This window comes from Microtus ochrogaster, chromosome 19 (assembly GCF_000317375.1).
Source record: "Microtus ochrogaster isolate Prairie Vole_2 chromosome 19, MicOch1.0, whole genome shotgun sequence".
NCBI classification, from domain to species: domain Eukaryota; kingdom Metazoa; phylum Chordata; class Mammalia; order Rodentia; family Cricetidae; genus Microtus; species Microtus ochrogaster.
Window position 1 is genome coordinate 39,731,728 of NC_022021.1, and position 18,771 is coordinate 39,750,498.

Below are 18,771 nucleotides of genomic sequence, written 5' to 3' on the forward strand. Positions count from 1 at the left end.
TGTTATTTCTATGTTTGACAAAGGATTATTGTCGTATTTTTAGTCTTCTTTGTAGGAAATTGAAATATACACACACACACAAACACACAAAACCATTACAATAAGATAGAAAATAAAGAATGAAATAACCCAAGGCAAATTACATATTAATTTGATGGCAGTGGAGAAGTCTATTCAATATATTCATTTATAGGACAAAGTTTTGGCTTGTATATATTTAATTTTCTTTTTTCATTCATTTTAAATTGTGTGGGTGTGAAAGAGAGAGAAAGAGAGAGAGAGAGAGAGAGAGAGAGAGAGAGAGAGAGAGAATGGATGTGTGTGTGTGTGTGTGTATTACAATAGCCTTGCATGTGTGTGGGTGGGCCAGAGGAAAATCCTGGGTATCATCTCTGTTACTATTTGATTTATTATTTGAAAAAAAAAAGAAAAAAAGGACCTCTTATTAACCTGAAGCTCATTGGAATCCAGCAAACCCCAACATTCCTCCTTTCTCCATGCCATATCCCAAATTACCCGAGTTCCATGTGTATGTGGCATCTTGCCCAGCCATTTCTGTGACTGCTGATTACTCTGATTCTCATCATTGTCCACTGAAAACTCAGGATCATGAAGCCTATCTCCACCCAATGTTTATTATTTATATTAAAATAATTTTAGTCTCCACTGAATTTCAGTGGTTTTAAATTTAGCTTTATCTTTGCCCACATAACTTTGTAGGATTTAGGTCAAAGCTTATGCTTGGTTGATGATTTCTACTGAGTTTTGTAATTGGCTTCTTACAAGCTCCATTTCCTATATTACTTCAGTTTAGATTTTTTAAAAATGGAATCACATTCTCTTTTCGTGTGTTGTATTTCCTTCATTGTTTTGTTTTTCTCTTTGTGTTTGTCTTTTATCAGTTGTTTTTCCACAGTAATAATTATTTTGAATTCGTAAATTTGTCCATGTTTTCATCAGGGGCAAAAAATTTGGGATTTGTACTTTGGAGCTGGCATGTTATTTTGGAATTTTTCTTATGGGTTTTAAATTTTCAAATGGAGTTCGTTTGTTGATTGAGTTTTTCTTTCAATTGTATTCAAATCATATTTCCTCTTTAAGCATGGGTGTTCACAATATTCAGGATAAAGCTTATGTACATCAGGGCAGAAATTCAACTTTCTATGTTTGTGTGGCATTTGGTGACACACTCGTTATCAAAGTGTTCTGTTTCCTTTATGTCTTGAACTATCTGTTCAAGAAGCCTGAAACAAAGTTTCTCTGTTGATGTGGACTAGCCCAGGGTCTCAAGATGTAATAGGCTAGCTAGAGGGTCCCAGTCAGATCAGGGACAAGTGTTGAAGACTGGATATTGTGTGATGACTTCTCTAAGACCCCTGGTGGTGATCAAGCTGAAATCTGGTGAGTCCCAGAGGGAAGAAGACAAGTCATGAGAAGGCAATTGTCACTGGAAACCAGTAGGAGGACTTTGGTGGTAGTGACAGTTTATCAGAATGTAGTTCTATGGCAAGTGTTCAGGTCAGGCTCTGCTGGAAGACAATGAAATACATTGCTGTTTAGTCTCCTTTTGTAACTGTGTTAACTCTACTGGTTATATTGGATAATTTCATGGAAGTAGAAAAAAAAAACAAGGAAGATAAACACAAATTGGGTGTCATATGTCTTCACAGAAGCAAACCTAATACATCGTACTACCTTAAAATAAGAATATCTATGTTCATTCAAAGGTCTATAATCGCCCTGATTATCTTGACACAGGCTTTTAAATCCCAATACTCTGCATGCTGAAACAGGCAGTTGTCTATGAGTTCAAGACCAATGTGGTCTCTACTGAGTTACACACCAGCAAAAAATTCTACTCTCAGGAAGGACCCAAAGTGTTATAGTGTGATCGAGCTCCTTCCATAAACAAATATGCACTTATGTATACACTTAATAATCTGCTGTAAATATTTCTTTGCCAATTATGCAAATGTACTGTATTAGTTATAATTTACTGTTTTAAAAGACTGTATTAATACAAAACATTATATATACATACATATTAGATGAAATATATACATAGGAGATCAAATATATTACACTAGACAGGATATATATATATATATATATATATATATATATATATATAGACTTGTAAGTTGTATAAACTTTGACTTATAGAATACTTACAGTCATCAGGGTATTAATTTTGATTTTAACGTAAGCAAAATTTTGAGTTATTTGAATGTTTTTACTTTGGTGCAAAATGTAGAATAATTGGCATGTGTATCATTTTAAGTTTATTGGAAACATTAGTTGACTTGAGAAAATAGATTTTGTATTCCCTAATGTAAGTTATATTTTTAGTTAAAGTCTAGCAAATAAAAACGATACACTAAATTCTTAAGCAAGCCTGAGGATCAGCCACTATCCTTTCCTCTCCTGCATAGGCACAAATACATGGAGATGTTTCAGATTTAGTTACCATACAAAACCCAAGACCTACTAATACTTTTCTTTTAGAAGCTCTTGGAATGAGGAACACACAAGAACAATAATATAAAACTTCACCATCCCGTAAGACTTATTAGAGATTAATTTTAGACTTTCTTAGCTTAGTCTAAATTAGAAATTGGGATTAAAAAAGAGCAAAATTTTATTGACCAATTATTGATCATTTCTTGGCCATTGGCAGGAGGATAATGATTCATTGTTTCTCAGAACAAAGCTAATAATGACTATCCAAACTCTCCTGAGCCTGTTTTACAGGTGGATCTTGTTCATGGTTTGCTCTTGTAGATAATGGGAGATAATGAATTAGTTATCTTTGCTAATTACTTCCCATTATGATTATTTTATATATACCTATTGTCTGGCCATTGTCTTTTGTGTATTCAGTCTCTCAAATTTAACCTTAGAAAAAATACATTCGTTACTCTGTAGAAGGCTATGTAGTAACAATGTAGTACACCTTACGGTGTGATATGTGTTTATATAAATAGTTCTAAAGGAGAAAAATAAATTATGATTGCTGGTACAGCAGAAGCAAAGCTAAGGGCAGAACTAACCGATAGGTATAAACATAAGTATTTATCAGGGAGTTCGAAAACATGTTGATTTAGCAAGACTGCAGTAGAAGTACTATAAGCTCCACAAATATAGATATTGATGAGTTTTTACTCAAAAGTCCAACTGGAGCAGGTGTAAGAGCTTATCAGAAAGCTGTAGTTTGATGGGATTGCTGCATTCATGATTCACCAGGGACAATAACACTGAGGGGCTCTCTCACACACTGACCTGAAGAGCACCTAATTTGTTATTTTAATATTGTTTTGTCATAATATACTGAAATCATGATACATTATTCTCGACAGTGAAGTTATTAAATTATATCTTTATTAAATTACTAAAATATTCTCTCAAGGTAATTTCTGAAGCACTGCAGATTTCCTGAAAATGGAAATACTTGATGGACAATTTTATGTATTTTTAACTCTAAATATATTTTCTTGAACCATAAAATATCCTTTCATAAAGTTTCATTATTTTTCTTACATATACTGATAAGTTCTCCAGAATAAAACATCAGCCAGAGCCTAATACACTGAATAAATTAATTTTTTGAAAGTGAAAAAAATCAGATTTATATTTTAAATCTCTCAGCATATCAACCTGGAGTGCAGAACACAACCTTTATGTGGGTTGTATTCTATGAGTATACAGTTGGCAGAGCATAGTCATTCACACAAGAAAGTAACTGAAGAATCAGGGATATATATGATAATAATTTCTGTACCAATCAATGTTCAATAGAAAAAATAAACTTGTTATCAGTGAGAGTGATGGAATACAGAGCTTGAGACACAAATATAGAAAATGTAGAGTATAAAAATCCTATGAAAATCCAAAAGGACTGTGAGCATACTAGTGAAGATAGTCTCTCCGTGGACACTTCTGGTTCTAGATAATGTATTATAATATGACCTCAAGAGATGAGCCCCAGATGGTAGAAATTTGAAAAATATCATTAATAAGTATATAGAACCATTAAAAACTAATATTTCTATAAAAGTCTTTTATAAGGAAAGGAGGAGAAGGGATTAGAGAGAGAGAGACTCACACAGTATGGGTGTGGACATTTTCTTGCATTATAATGTTTCTTTCTTCAGTTGGTCAGGAATGAAATGGACACCAGTAATAGGAGTTACGTTTTTGGGAAGAAAGTCTGACATATCCGAAAGCCCCTGAAAATGTTATTTATAGAATCAATAAGACTGAGAAGCATATGATTAGTCTACCTATTTTTACTACAGTCACTTACTCTTTTTAGGAAGAAGGAAATCATACACATTGTTCAAAGCTGCAGGGAAAATCAATGTTTGCCAATGCTTTGTTCTGCAATGTCATCTACGTGATTTTAAAATGAATTTTTATTATTTTAAATCACGGATATGTGTATATGTGTGTATGTGATCGCAGATATTCTGAAAGGACACAGTTATTAGATTCCTCAGGAGTCAGAGGTAAAAAAGCTTGTGAATTGCCTGAAATGAATACTGAAAATTGAACCCAGGGCCATGGGGAAAACGAGAAGTACCAAGCCATATTTACAGTCAATACTTCCTCTTGTTATTCAATTCCAGAGATTTGTTTGTAAAAATCTATTTATAAAATTGTCTTTTGTCTATAGAGTTAGATAATAAATGTGCCTTTATTCATAGATATGCATCTGAATTGGGATTCTGTTCTATCAAGAGATTCTATAAGAGAAAATCATAAGAAAAGAGCAGAGGCAGGAAATTATGACTTGGCAGATAAATTGAATATATAGATTTTTCAGAATAGATAGATGTGTTTGAGTTGTATAACTTTATATCTCTCAATATCATATGTTTATAAATATAATTTAATATAACCTTTTCCATATTGATTTTATTATTAAATTAAGTAGCTTATAGGAATGGCTTTTTGACATCCATTTCAAGAAATACATATCATGCCATTGATATATTTTTCATTTAAAGAAGATGCTATAAAACTTCCACATTGAATAATTAAATAAGAATGTAAATGAAATTTAAAAATAAACAGTAGCCATAATTTACATACAGGGTAGAACTGAATGTGTGTGTGCATGTACATGTATGTGTTTCACATGCATGTGAACATGGAGCATCGTAAGAAATTTATAAGACAATATATGGCATTTAATTCTCACTTTTTGCACCAGTGAGTTAGGAGAATAGATGTCAAGTCATTAAACTTGGCAGTGAGAAAGATGTCTATCTGAGCCATCTGTCAGATCCTAAAATAGTGATTTTTCTGTTGTTACTCAGCAGAGATGCTGTGTAAGGGTTATCTCAGACATAATTTTTGAAAATATTATAACTTTTGGGTGAATAAAGTGTGAGAAAATCCCACAAAAACTAAAGTCCACTGTTATTCATCTGTTAGTGAAAGTCTAGTCCCCCTGTGTAGTACAAAATTCACAGGGTGCTGATGAGTCTTGTTTTATCCCGAAATCCTAAGGAAGTCTTTTGAGAAGTATGCCTCAAGAGCTTCCTTCAGTAAAGCCTTTCAGCCTGCAGAAATCTTTAGCTTATTTTTATCCAAATGTTTTGCTTAGCCTCGATTCTCATGGGACTTTAACACAATTGTGAACTCTGACAAGTCACGTGTAGTAATTGGCAACCTCAGAGAGTATTTGCTTGGTATTAAAAAAGTCTTGTTAAATATTTCAAATTGGTCTTTAGGGACTTTCAAAGAGGGCCACTCATATGCTTCTTGTTGATATGCAACTTGACAAAATGTGCGCTATTTAAAAAGCATCAGAACAAAGAAAAACCAAGTGAAGGGAATGACAAGGTGGATTCTCTGGAGAGGGAAATAGACTTAAGTTACATTGTAAAGATATTTGGAAAGCTCTTTTTCATGCATTTAAATCTTTTCAGATTTGTAGAAAACATCAGCTGAGAGGAACTAATCCCTAGGCTTTCAACAGCAAGTGTGTGTCACAGGAAATACTCGGAATAAAACACCGCTTGGGAAATGGTTTATGTGCCTCAGAATCCAGCATCGCCAGGGTTGCCGTTTACAATAGAAATGCTTCTGCAATCAGAAAATGTTTTCATCCACGTATGCAGGGTTTCTCACAAGAAAGGCCAGTTAGGCAGGGGATGTGATGTAGTCTTGATAAGTAGTAATCAAAGCAAAAATAATTCCCAGCAAATGTTACAGTCCACATTAACATTCTGACAGATCAGTGCAATTATAGACCTTATTCTATATATCTTTCTTGGGAAATTTATCTTTTTCTTCTTTACCAAGGGCACTCTTTTACCACATACTATGAGGGAAAGAATTGTGCACTCCACTGTGAGGGGATCTTTATTGATAAAGTTATATTGAGGAAAAACCTGTCACACAATCTTCTCACTTCACTCACTTTGTATGGCATGTACGTATGGCAATATGATAACAATAAAACATGTAAAACAAAATAAAAGCTGATTTTTTCATATAAACTTTTAAAGGTAAAAAAGGGCAATCATTAAAATGACCAATATAACTCAGCCATTGATTTAATTTTAAATGGCAACAAATGGAAAACTAGAAATATACGAGTCTCCAAAATATTAACCTGTATGACATTCAATCAATATATGAGCATGCTGTTTGTTTACTTCACTCAGCAATGTATCTGGGGCCAAATACCATACGGGATTTTTCACTGTTTGCTGTTGTCTTCTAATTTTTAGACAATTGGTAGGATTTAGCAGTCAGTATTGAGGACAGGTACCATTTATTTCATTTCCATGTTTCACACATATGTAAAGAAGGTGATTCACTCAACAGAAGCATTCTGTCTCACAGATGCAGAAAGTACAAAGAGGAGAACTGTGTTTTCATGGCCGCATTCTACCTCAGTACACTAAGGGTGTCCGATGTTCTCATGTATTTTCTGCTGCTTCCTCACAGATGCTCCCTGTCATTCTACTGCCCCCTGAGTGTTGTTGGGGGGCTATAAGTCCATCATGCAATGAATCATCATTATAAAGAATACTTACTCTTTTCATCATTGTTAAGTTTGCCCTTCTTAGAGGTTTAAATGAAACTTGCATTTCAATGTTTCAAACTTCAGACCATAGGATCCTAATATACCTTTCAATATCCTATCAGCAGAATAATACAAAGTAAAAGGATGCATGATTTATATTGTAAACTTAGACCTCTTCAAGTCAATGCATGTGTGAGTAGCCAATTAATCTTCCCTTCTTTACTGAGAAACAAGCTATATTATAATGTGATATAGTTTAATGATTGTTCCACTAAAAGACACTTCATCTCTTTCTGAGACTATGAGAAAAAAATTTTGTTTGACAAATATTTATAAAATGCTTTTATATTAATAAAATTTTCTATTTGGCATAAATGCCTTATCACAATGTTTTGGGTTATACTACAATTGTGAATTTTGTTTTAAAAATGGCAGCTTCATTCTCCTATGATTTACATCAGTGTTTCTATCACCCGTTTCACTGATCTGCTGTCAGGATTTAGTTCCCAATGTGTTACACTAATCTACAGCTTAAATGTAGATGTGACATAGTCCTCACCATTTATATTTATTTCAGGTGCTTATTGTATAAACTAATATATGTGTCTTAGAATTTCATTATGTTATTAGACACATATGTGCATTTTTTTGTTGCAAAAGCGAACTTACTTATTCTGGTGTTCTAGAATCTCTCAAAGACATAGAATAAGGTTTGGTTAAGGCTGTGTCTGAGTTTCAAAGTAGAAATAAAAATTCTAAAGTAGGTTGATATTAGAAAATAAATGCTTGCAAAATTTACAACAAAATTCACAACAGAGCGTTATTGCACTGTAAACTCAACAACAAGAATCAATACAAAATTTCGTAAACGCTCTTTTGGTTGTGTAATATTTTTGTTTGACATACAATTTTAAGTATTAGATAATATTTTTAGTGATATAGTATTCATCACAGTATAATTTGTAAAGTAAATTTGGTTAACAGAGGAGGGTTTTACCCACTTATCATAAAGTTGAACAACCCTCAAATAGTTGGCTGTTATAGTGGGAACTAATTTTAACTGAATAATAATTCCCATGTAAAGTAGATGTATGTATCAAAATAAGCAATTCACAAAGTATAAGGAAAAAATCAGAATGATACATCTCCAATTTTAGCACTCCAAATATGCATGTTAATTTTTACTAATTATTTTAAAGTTTCTACTATTCAAAACTTATTGTAATATTTGTTTTAAAAAGACAATTATGTCCATTTTGTAAAGAAGCCTCAAAATAAATGATATTTGAATCAAGCATAGTAGTTTGAGACTCAGTATTCCACACAAGGTATATAAAACAAATAGATAAATATACGATGTAATATAGATTGAGTGGTTGAATGTCACTGGTAATATCATTTGTCCATCTTCTCACTTTAATCATGCATTATCTCATCTTTGGTACTAAGGATGTTCTTAATACATGAACTGTATAGCCTCATTGTATTCTTGACTTATCAAGACATGCAATATCACTTAATTTATGGGCAATAATAAAAGCCCATTCTTGTTAACATATCAGTAAGAACATTTCAATGTTGTCATATAAGAAATTATAATACAACACTAGCATGTGTTGTATTTGAGCTTATATGTTACTAACAGTATGGAGATAAAGTAAACAATATATATATAGTACACAAACTTAAGAAGTAATTTATGGGAGGCTGGATAGCTCCCTCAATTGTCAAGAGCATTGGCAGCTTTTACAAAAGACTTGTGGTCAGTTTTTCCCAATGCCCATATTGGGTAATTCAAATCTGCCTGTGACTCCAGGGCTGGCATATCCCATGGGCATTTTCTAGCTTTCTGGGCACCTCTGCTTATATATGAATATACCCATGTACACACAAGTACAAATAAATGCAGAAATAAATCTTAAGAGAATAAAATTTAGTCACCTTGGTAATGCATTGAAACTGAAATGAACACTTTTACTGTGTTCAAATGAGGCATGCACTAAATGACATCACACTAAAATTTGTTTTCTGAATGCACAGGTACCTCTGTTCTACAGGTGACAGCTACAGATGCAGATGACCCCACCTACGGAAACAGCGCTCGTGTTGTTTACAGCATCCTGCAAGGACAACCTTATTTCTCTGTGGATCCTAAAACAGGTTAGCAAATTTACGTATGTTATTATGCAAGTATTTCCATCAATAATATAAACGATGCTGTTTTCTTTTTACTGTTTCTCATGGCCTATAAGAAACACTCTTCTTTATTTAACCCATTTCTAAATTAAAATATAATTACATCATTTCCTCCTTACCTTACCTCCTTCCACATACTCCCAGGTACCATCCAGCAACCCTCCCATGCTTGTTGCCTCAATCTCAAACTGATAGCCCCTCATTTTACTCTTATTGCTACAGATATATGTACATATGTACATGTATATGCATATGAATGTATATATGTATGCACAAATATATTAATACATTTTGTTGAATTGATTGCATGTTCTTGTGCTCTCTCTCTCTCTCTTTCTCTTTTTCTCTGGTGGGTGTTTCTATATGCTTTCGTATCTGAAAATGTTGCATTGGTTAACTAGTTAGGGGGGCTCATTCCCAAGAGAGTCTAATCCCCCCTCTCCCAGCAGTCATTAATTGTCTATGGATTTGGTCTAAATGTAGAAACCTATGAAAGTTCCCTGTTCAACCATAGTGTGCTTATTGTTTATGCAGTCACTTCCAGGAGAGACTTTCACAGCACACTTTCTGATATTTTGTCGCCGATAGTCTTTTGCCCTGTCTAATGAGATGTTTCCTGAGTCATTGACACAGGAGCTAGGATTTTTAGATGCATTCACTGGGGCTGGGTTCTCCAAGATCACGTGATCTATGCATTTGTGTTCACTTATGATTTATGTGATTGTCCCTATTTTCTGTAGAGGGAAGCTTCTTTGTACTGACTAGGGGAGTTTCACTTTTCTGTGACTGTAAAGAAAAATGCAAGAATGCAATAAAGAGCTATGTTAGTCTAGCAAATTGTTGTTAATAGAACTTTTCTAAAGTCCTTGACCTTATTAGCCCTGGGATATAGTTTTATTTCTAGCACTAGGTACAGTTTCCTTCGTGTTGGAAGAAAAAAAGTCCCAAAAGACTGCTACTAGTCATCATCAACAAGAAAGTGTCACTTAGATATCTTGCCGTGCTGGTTGTAGATGTGGTTCATGACTGTAACAACTGGGAAGGCAGCCTTTGACAGTATGCATAGTGTTTTTTAGCACCTTGGAAGGTACCCTGCAGAAAGGAGATATTCATGTCTGATGTAGTTGGGATCAACAGAGTCCTGCGTCTTTTATGTGCAGTGTGTTCAGGAATTTGGGGTTCACCTTCAACCTATGGTACCTAGGCAAGCACTGCATCAATAGTCTATATTGTTTAGAGAGTCTATTGGACTGCCCTGACCAATCATGCAAAGGAAGGTTTCTCTTGGCTGGTGCTAGGTATTTTATTTGTGTAAGGAGTTCTACATTAGTCCTATGGTTTCAAATCTGTCCCAGTTTCAAATCGTCTTATACTACGAAGTACACAACAGTAAGAAGTTTGAGTCTTAAGCACACTTTCAGAACCGAATAGGACTAGATTACTGTTAGTGGTGTTTTATTATCTTGTTTTAAAGAGGATTTGACTAAGTAATCTTCCTTACTTTGATAAGAGGTTCCAGCATTCAAGTACACTGCCAGAAACAGACCTGTATTTCTGTTTCCCTAGATGATACAATGTAGAACCAAGACACAAAGAAGGAGTTATAAGTGGAGGATAAACTTATAGAAAAGCATTCATGTAGCCACACATTTTATACATATTAATTGTAATATAGACTGAAATACTTCATTGATGATGTAAAATAAATATTGTAAAACAAGTGCTAGTAATGAGTTATACATTATTATGTGGCACTCCAGTCAATTTAGTTTTGAGATATTTATAGAGGGAAAAATTCTTATGAACTTGATCATAATCCAAATGCCTATGAATTGTTATCTCTGTTAGTGCTCAACTGAAAATTTATTGACAACTGAATTACCTCACTATTTGATATAAGTGATCTTCTTTTTATTCTTGCCTCTAAATCAAGTTTGCATTAAACAAAATAGAAGTAGATTTCTGCTTTGCACAAGTGTATTATGAAAGAAATAAGCAGAAAAAATGTATCATTGCTATTTTTACTATGAACACACATATACCCATGTATAAACATACATTTACCTAAATAAATCTGTAGTCCATTAATACACTGTATATTAGTCAAATGTTTTCATATAAGAAAATTCCATATTTAATTAACAATAAGTTGAAATAAAGGCATCCTGCATAAAATATGTTTTAAACTTTAGTATTATTATGATGCCTCATATCAGTTTAAAAAATAAGTTTTCTTTATATATAATAGTATCTGAATTGGTGCCTATGTTTTGAATGTAAATGTAGGCAGGTGTGAGAAGGAACTTGTGTGAGCTAAAGAGATTTTTGAGGGTAATTGTCTGCCTCTGTATGCTGTTATCGTTTGTGTTTTATATCTGTTCTTATCAGCATGCTATTGGAAGCATACCATTTAAATGCAAGTAACATTTGGGTATAGTTATAAATCTTACAGGTAGATCAAGTAATGATTAACACAGAATTTTATCTCAGGTCTAAAGAGACTCTCCTACAGTTTCTAATGCATTAAACTCTATTAGTTCGTGGACCTCTTTTTTTTTCTTGCAAATGCATAGTGTATTAAATGAAATACATGCTTCCATAGGCATCTGTGTTAATGCCAGTATTTCACTGGCCAAAGCATCGTGAAGGCTGTGTGTCTATATTCCTATTTATCACACCAGTAATGAAAGAAAATATTTTTAAAGTTGCATGAAGCCAGTAATGTGTTAAACAGTTATTGAAGAAAGTTCTAAGATGAGTTCTAAGACAAACACTCATTATTTTCTGCAAAGCTTCCACATTTTGCCTACTTGTGCTTAAAAACCTTATTACCATGCAATTAAACATGCTTAAAACTAATGAATCTAGTTACAACTGTGCTTCCAAATGCCCAGAATATAATCTAAACAAACAGAGTGAAAAGAAGAGAATCAGTTGCTATGATAGGGTATTATATGGGAAGCATGGAAACACTAGCCATTTGCAAAGGTGCATTTTGATAGTATAACTTAATTCCATTCTCCTAATTGAATGATCCAGCCTAACACATTTCCAATTACTTTTATTGAAGACCTATTATTATAATGCATAACTTAACGTTTCTCCCGAAATAACAATGAGATTTCAGGGCTTATCATTAAAAATTTGTACTTGTATTACCTTATTTCCATTATGGTAAAAGTACATTTTGTTATTCACCTTGATTTTATAATAATGAGTTCCCAAAGAGACTGTGTTTTTCTGTTGTATAAACCATATGTTACAACCAGTATCCAAAGATAGCAATGATGAGATTATTGGTTTAGCATATTAAATAGATATCATTTAATAACATGTGGGATTTTAAACTGAAATTCCTTAATTAGTACTGTGAACCAAATAGTTTGTAAATTGTGCAACCTTTGTTATAGTCAATGTGATGTTCCTCAGTATATAAGACAACCAAAGAGTACCCACTAAAATATTATTTTAAAATTAACACTTGACAAGCAGAAAAATTTATAGGAATGAATATTAAAAATACGCTATTTATGGCATATTATGAATGAAGCATTGGTGTAGAATGAGCAAATAACAATTCTTACTAATATCTAAAACAGAAACACTTAGCTATTTGAGGAAGGTTGTAGACAACTTTGGCCTAGAACTCACGGAGATCTACCTGCCTCTGCATCCCGATGCTGAGATTAAAGGTGTGCCCCATCACTGCCTGGCTGAGGCTCATTATTTTTAACATAACACATAGCTCATTCCAATGCTGTCATTTTACTGTAAACATCATTAGAAGTAAGTGATTATATTGAAGACTTCTGCACTTCTCTGAGGGTCGAAGGCAGTAGCTGAATAATCCATTGGCTTTTCATAGAATCTAGTTTTCTTACCTACATCCAAGGAGCAGAGTTCAAGGAGATGCCTTTCCAGTGTCTTTGGAGCAGAAAATACATATTATATACAAAACAAACAAGCAGTCTTGAATTAGAAACGGAATTTGGTTAATGGTCCTGCCTGTGATAGTGACTTGACGGCTCCTTTAAAAGAATGCACTCCTTATTTCTTCTATTAAGGCACACAAGGAATGTCTGTGCCACAAATGTGTTCAAGTATTCCGATGATCACTTCAGGAAATTTGAAACTCTAGATAAAAGCAGAAGCCAAAGATAAATTATGAAGAATTCTATACTGACTTACCACATGCGGGGTCAGACCTACTGTGTTAAAATGTGGTATCGCCTATGTCAGTCTGCAATGATGTTAGTTATACATACATGTCACAGAGTTAGCTTTTGATACACACTTAATAAAAAGTTGAGTCTTTTTTCAATTTTATATTTATTTTATGAAATTGAATTTTAGTTGTTTGTAATGCATGCAATATATATGTGTATATATTCATTTCTGTAATAATACAGTGTGTTATAAACAAATATATTAATGCTGTAAATAAACATGTAAGCATCTTAAAATATTACAAGTATAAATAGCATGTCTAATTTTCAGGTATATAAAAGTAATAGAGTTTAAATGATTGACTTTAGTTTTATACACACCACTACTTACACTTGAATTCAGCACTCCTAGTATGGTTTAGCACTTCAGTGTTGTTTGCTGTTTGATATTAAAAATCAGACACTGAACACCAAATTTCTTGTTAATCATTCAATTATGTAGGAATTACATCTACTTCACAGTACAGAAATCTCCTCACATACAATACAGAACTTTCTACTTAATGGTAACATATAGTTCCAAAGGTTTGAATCATATCACTAATCATTTATGTATGGAATATTATACATGTGTCTTCTTATAACAATAATTGACAAGTAATAGATTCATAATTAGTTCATTTAAAGTTTATTATGAAATCTATATAGAACTAGTTAAATTTATATTTTACAAAAATAACATTCTTTATTGAAAATTACTTTGTAGATACTTTATGCTTTGATACAAATATGTAACTTAATATTTACTAAATTGCTCAGATTCCAGAAAATTTGTATTCCAATTCCAGTGTATCTAAATTTGTAATGAGGGTGCCTATCTAGTTATCTTGACAAATTAGCGAAATTATCTTAGCCGTGTATCAGGAAAAATGCAAGTGTCCAGCAATGTTCTGTGTCCTCTTTATTCTATCCTGTAAAATAAATAAGATTTTATGACCATTGAGTGATGGATAGTCATACAAACCTTTGGAGTAGTGTTATCTAAAATGAACAAAAAAATAATTTCATTGTATGAAAGAAGTATTTAGAATAGATTAATACATCCTTTTTCCCTAAGTAAGGAAGGTGCCAGTTCAATTGAATTTTGAGCAGTGTGGGAAATTTGAATATGATTTCATTCTTCTGGAGGTAGATATCCACATTTCATAGTATTATTTATTAAAAAGTTTACCCACTTTTCTTTTTTGTCTTTTTTTTTTTTTTTGCTTTACTTTATCTTTCATTATACATACCAAACCAAGTTTCACCTTCCTTCCCTCCTCCCATTCTCTCCACTTACCCCACCCCCCCCACACACACATCCAAACCCCACCCACTCCTCAGAGAGGGGAAGGCACATTGCTTTGGGGAAGGTTCTATGGCGATATTTAAGATATTCATCAGTCTGACTCCTGGGCAAGGCCACTTTGGGCACTCTCTCCTCTATTTCTTAGGGTCTAGTTGGGGCCATTCTTGAGGATTCCCGGGAATTTCTCTAGAGCCACATTCTTTGCTTGCTTCATAATGGCTCCCTCAATCAAGATATCAATTTCCTTGCTCCCACTTTCCTAATACATGTTTTTGATGATTTAGTCAAATATCAAGTGTGTATAGCTGTGTGAATTTACCTGTGGCTCTTTAGAACTCACAATGGTTTACAGGAATGTTTCTGTGTGTCACTCTTTATCACTGTGGTAAGTATATTTTATAATTAAATGATGTATTGGTTTGTTCTGCATTATTCTTGTTTCCTTAAGAATTCTAGTTTTTTTTTGCAGTTCTGTAAAGAATGTCCTTGGAAGTTTGAGAGGGATTGCTTTGAATCTCTGCAGCTTTCAATGCAGCCCTTGCTGTGATATAAATCCTGCCAATTCAAAAAGCATAGGAGGGAATTTTACCATCTGGTGGCTTCTTCTATATAGTTTTTTTCATCATAAAGTTTCCCTTACAAAGGTCTTCCAACCCTTTGTTTAGATTTATTCTAACACATATTGAGACATCAGTGAATAGCATATTTTTCCTGGTCTTTTTTTTTTAATCAGAAATTCTATTTTCAGTGCCTCTAGAAACTACTGATTTCTATACATTGATATTTTACCCTGCTAGTTTACTGAAATTGCTTATCAGATTCAGAGAATTTAGGTGTAGTATATGTTCTATATTGAGAATAGAATAACTTTGAGTAGATCAAAAACATCCATTTAAACTGTAAACATGCCAAATGCTAACTGAAAATAGGGAAATCAATTCATGGTATAGACAGAGGCAACAAATTTCTTAATAGAACCACAATAGCACAGATGGTAGAGACAGATGGAATTATAAGAACTTAAAAGCTTAAGCACAGAAAAATAAATGATCAAAGGAATGAACAGATAGGCTACTAAATGGCAGAAAATCTTTTCCTGCTATATTTCAGCCAAGGATTTTATGTTCAGAATCTATAAAGTACTACATGTAATAAAAATAACAAATAAAATAAGCAGACAGACTGATAAACACACGCACACACACATACACACACACAAAAAAAAAAACCGTACTAGTCTGTGAATTTACCAATGAAGTAAACACATGGTTAGAAAAATAATAAAACGAGGAGTACAGAAAAATGGCTCAATAGTTAGGAACACAGCACAAACTGCTCTTCCAAAAGACCTGAGTTTAGTATCAAATGCCGTGACTCACAATCACCTGTAACTTCAGCTTTTAGGCTGTCTGTCACCTCTGGCCTAAAGAACACTTGAATTTATATGCACGTACTCACAGAAGGGTACCTACACATACACATAATTCAAAATAATAAAATGAGTCTTTAACAAAAAAAGAAAATTGGCCTATGAATATTTTATGATCAGTATCCTTAACCATTAAAGGAATTTATTATAACTTATTTTGAGGTCCCATCCCACCCCAGTCAGAATGGCAACTATCAAGGAAACAAATAACATACACTAGTGTGGATATGAGCAGAGAAGAACCCTAGCCACAACTGGATGAAGTGGAAACTAGGAGAGGCACTCGGGACATTGATGCGAAAGTTTTTGAAGCATAGTACTATCTAACCAAGCAGTACAATTCCTCGGCAATGTGATGTGCGATCTTTTACAGGGACCCTGACACACTTCTACTTGTATCAGGTGTTTTTCTAGTAGGAAGACAAGAGAACCAGTCTGGATGTTCACCAACACATGAGAGGAAAGTAACATATGAAGTGTTCATTCAATGGAATTTTGTTCAGCCACAAACAAAAGTGAATTTGGTTTGAAAATAGTTGGAACTGTAAAAAAAAAAAAAACTTATCCACCAAGTTAATTCTTTGTGTTAAAAAAAAAAAAAACAAGTAACTTATCACTCTCAATATCCCTGCTGAATCTATCTTTTAACTCTGCAGTCAGCCGGGAGTAACATGGTTAACGACAAAGAACTAGAAAGGAGATCTGAAGACAATACAGAACAGGCTGAGCGGGGAAGAAAAGAGAACAAAACAGAGGTGAAAAACTGGGCATGGCAGATAAAGCAGAAAACTGGGGCAAGCGAGATGAAAATAAAATATGTATGAACATCCCAAATGGAAAGCTAATACTCTATAACTTAATTTAACAAAGGTTTAAAGAGGATTTGGGACTCAAAATAATTTTTCAGCATATTTTTAATTAATATTACAAAATCCTTTACATAAACCATAAACACGAGAAATACACAATTATAAGAACTAATGTTAGTTTCAACATTCTTGCTTGTTCACCTAAGGTAGTTCATCAGTATTTTCTGCTGTGTTTAATCAATAAAAGCTTATTTCATTTCAACAATTGCCAAAAATATGAAGAATTCTGAAAGGAATGCTTAGAAAATATGTAATGTATTCATAAAAGTCCTGTAGATTCGATTACTAACTTTACACGATCCAGAAAAGTATTTATGAGAATTCATAAGATAGTAAGAGTAATGCTTGCTTGACTTAATAATTATCATTACATTTATTAAAATAGTAACAGTTGAAACATAATAAACATAATACATAAGTTGCAAATTCAGTTACTTCTCAGCCCATAATGCTAAAGGTTATTCTTCTGTCGTAGGTAAATGCAGTGCAGTACCTCAGAATGTGTTTACCAAGAGAACATTATCTCACTTTTTCATATTCAAAAAGATTTGGAGGAAAGTTGTTCCCAAAAGACACTACAGGGCAAAGCAAGACAAAAAGAGATACAGCTTGTTAAGTATTTAAAACATGAAAAAGTAAAGAGCCATCAGCACGTATTACTCCTTGTTGTCTATTGCCTGTTAGTGACTCACTTTGCAGATTCCATTGTTGTTCTGATATTACTGTGTGAAGCTCCATTCAACAGATCTTCTGGCTTCCATGTTGTTACAGTAGTAGCATTCAACAAAAACAGGATGGTTTTATCAAAGTTAGAGCATCCTTGTTTAGATGGCACTGTCGAATCCTGTCTTAGAGTTTCTATTACTGTGATAAAACACTATGACCAAAAACAAGTTGTGAAGGAAAAGATTTACATCTACTTATATTACAGATTATTTCTAAAGAAAGTCAGCGTAGGAACTTAAGCAGGGCAGGAACATGGAGGCAGGAGCTGGTGCTGAGGTCACTGGGAAGAGTTGCTTATTGGATTGCTTCTCTTTGCTCAGTCTGCTTTTTTATTTTATTTTACTTTTATTTTTTTAAATAAAGAAAGTGAGCTATCTTTTTTTCCATTATACATACCAATCCCAGTTCCCACTCCCTCCCCTCCACCTATTTCCTTCATTCACCCTCATATACCAGCCCCTCTCCACTCCAAAGAGAGGATAAGGCACATTGCTTTGGTGAAGGTCCAAAGCCCTCCCTTCTATATCTAGGCTGAGCAAGGTATCCATCCAAAAAGAGTAAGTTCCCAAAACTTACAAGCAGCAGGGATAAATCCTGGTTCCACTGCCAGTGGCCCCACAGTCTGCCCAACAATACAACTGCCATTCACTTTCAGAGGAACTAGTTTGGACCTATGCTTGTTCTTTCTGAATCTAGCTGGAGTTGGTGAGCTCCCCATAGCTCAGGTAGACTGTTTGAGTGGATGCCCCCATCATGGTCTTGATCTCTTTGCTCATTTTCTCACTCCTCCTACTCTTCAACTGGACTTTGAGAGCTCAGTCCAATGCTCTGATGCGGGTCTCTGCCTCTGTTTCCATCAGTTGCAGGATGAAGGTTCTATGGTGATATTTAAGATATTCATCACTTTTTTCTCCCCATCTCCCCTTACCCCCCTCCCACCCCACCCTTAAGATCCCGATTTTTTGCCTGGCAATCTTGTCTACTTCCCCTACCCAGGA

The 18,771-nt window shown here is 33.8% G+C and overlaps 1 protein-coding gene across 6 annotated transcripts in view; it reads left to right on the top strand.

Annotated features, from left to right (window-relative positions):
• Positions 1-18,771, top strand: part of Cdh18 (cadherin 18) — a 769,132-nt gene that overhangs the window by 599,766 nt on the left and 150,595 nt on the right. For all 6 annotated transcript variants that reach the window (XM_026783735.1, XM_026783736.1, XM_013349758.2 and 3 more), the window contains one exon: positions 9,080-9,199. In XM_026783735.1, coding sequence (XP_026639536.1) covers positions 9,080-9,199 — 120 coding nt within the window. The remainder of the gene's footprint in view (positions 1-9,079; positions 9,200-18,771) is intronic.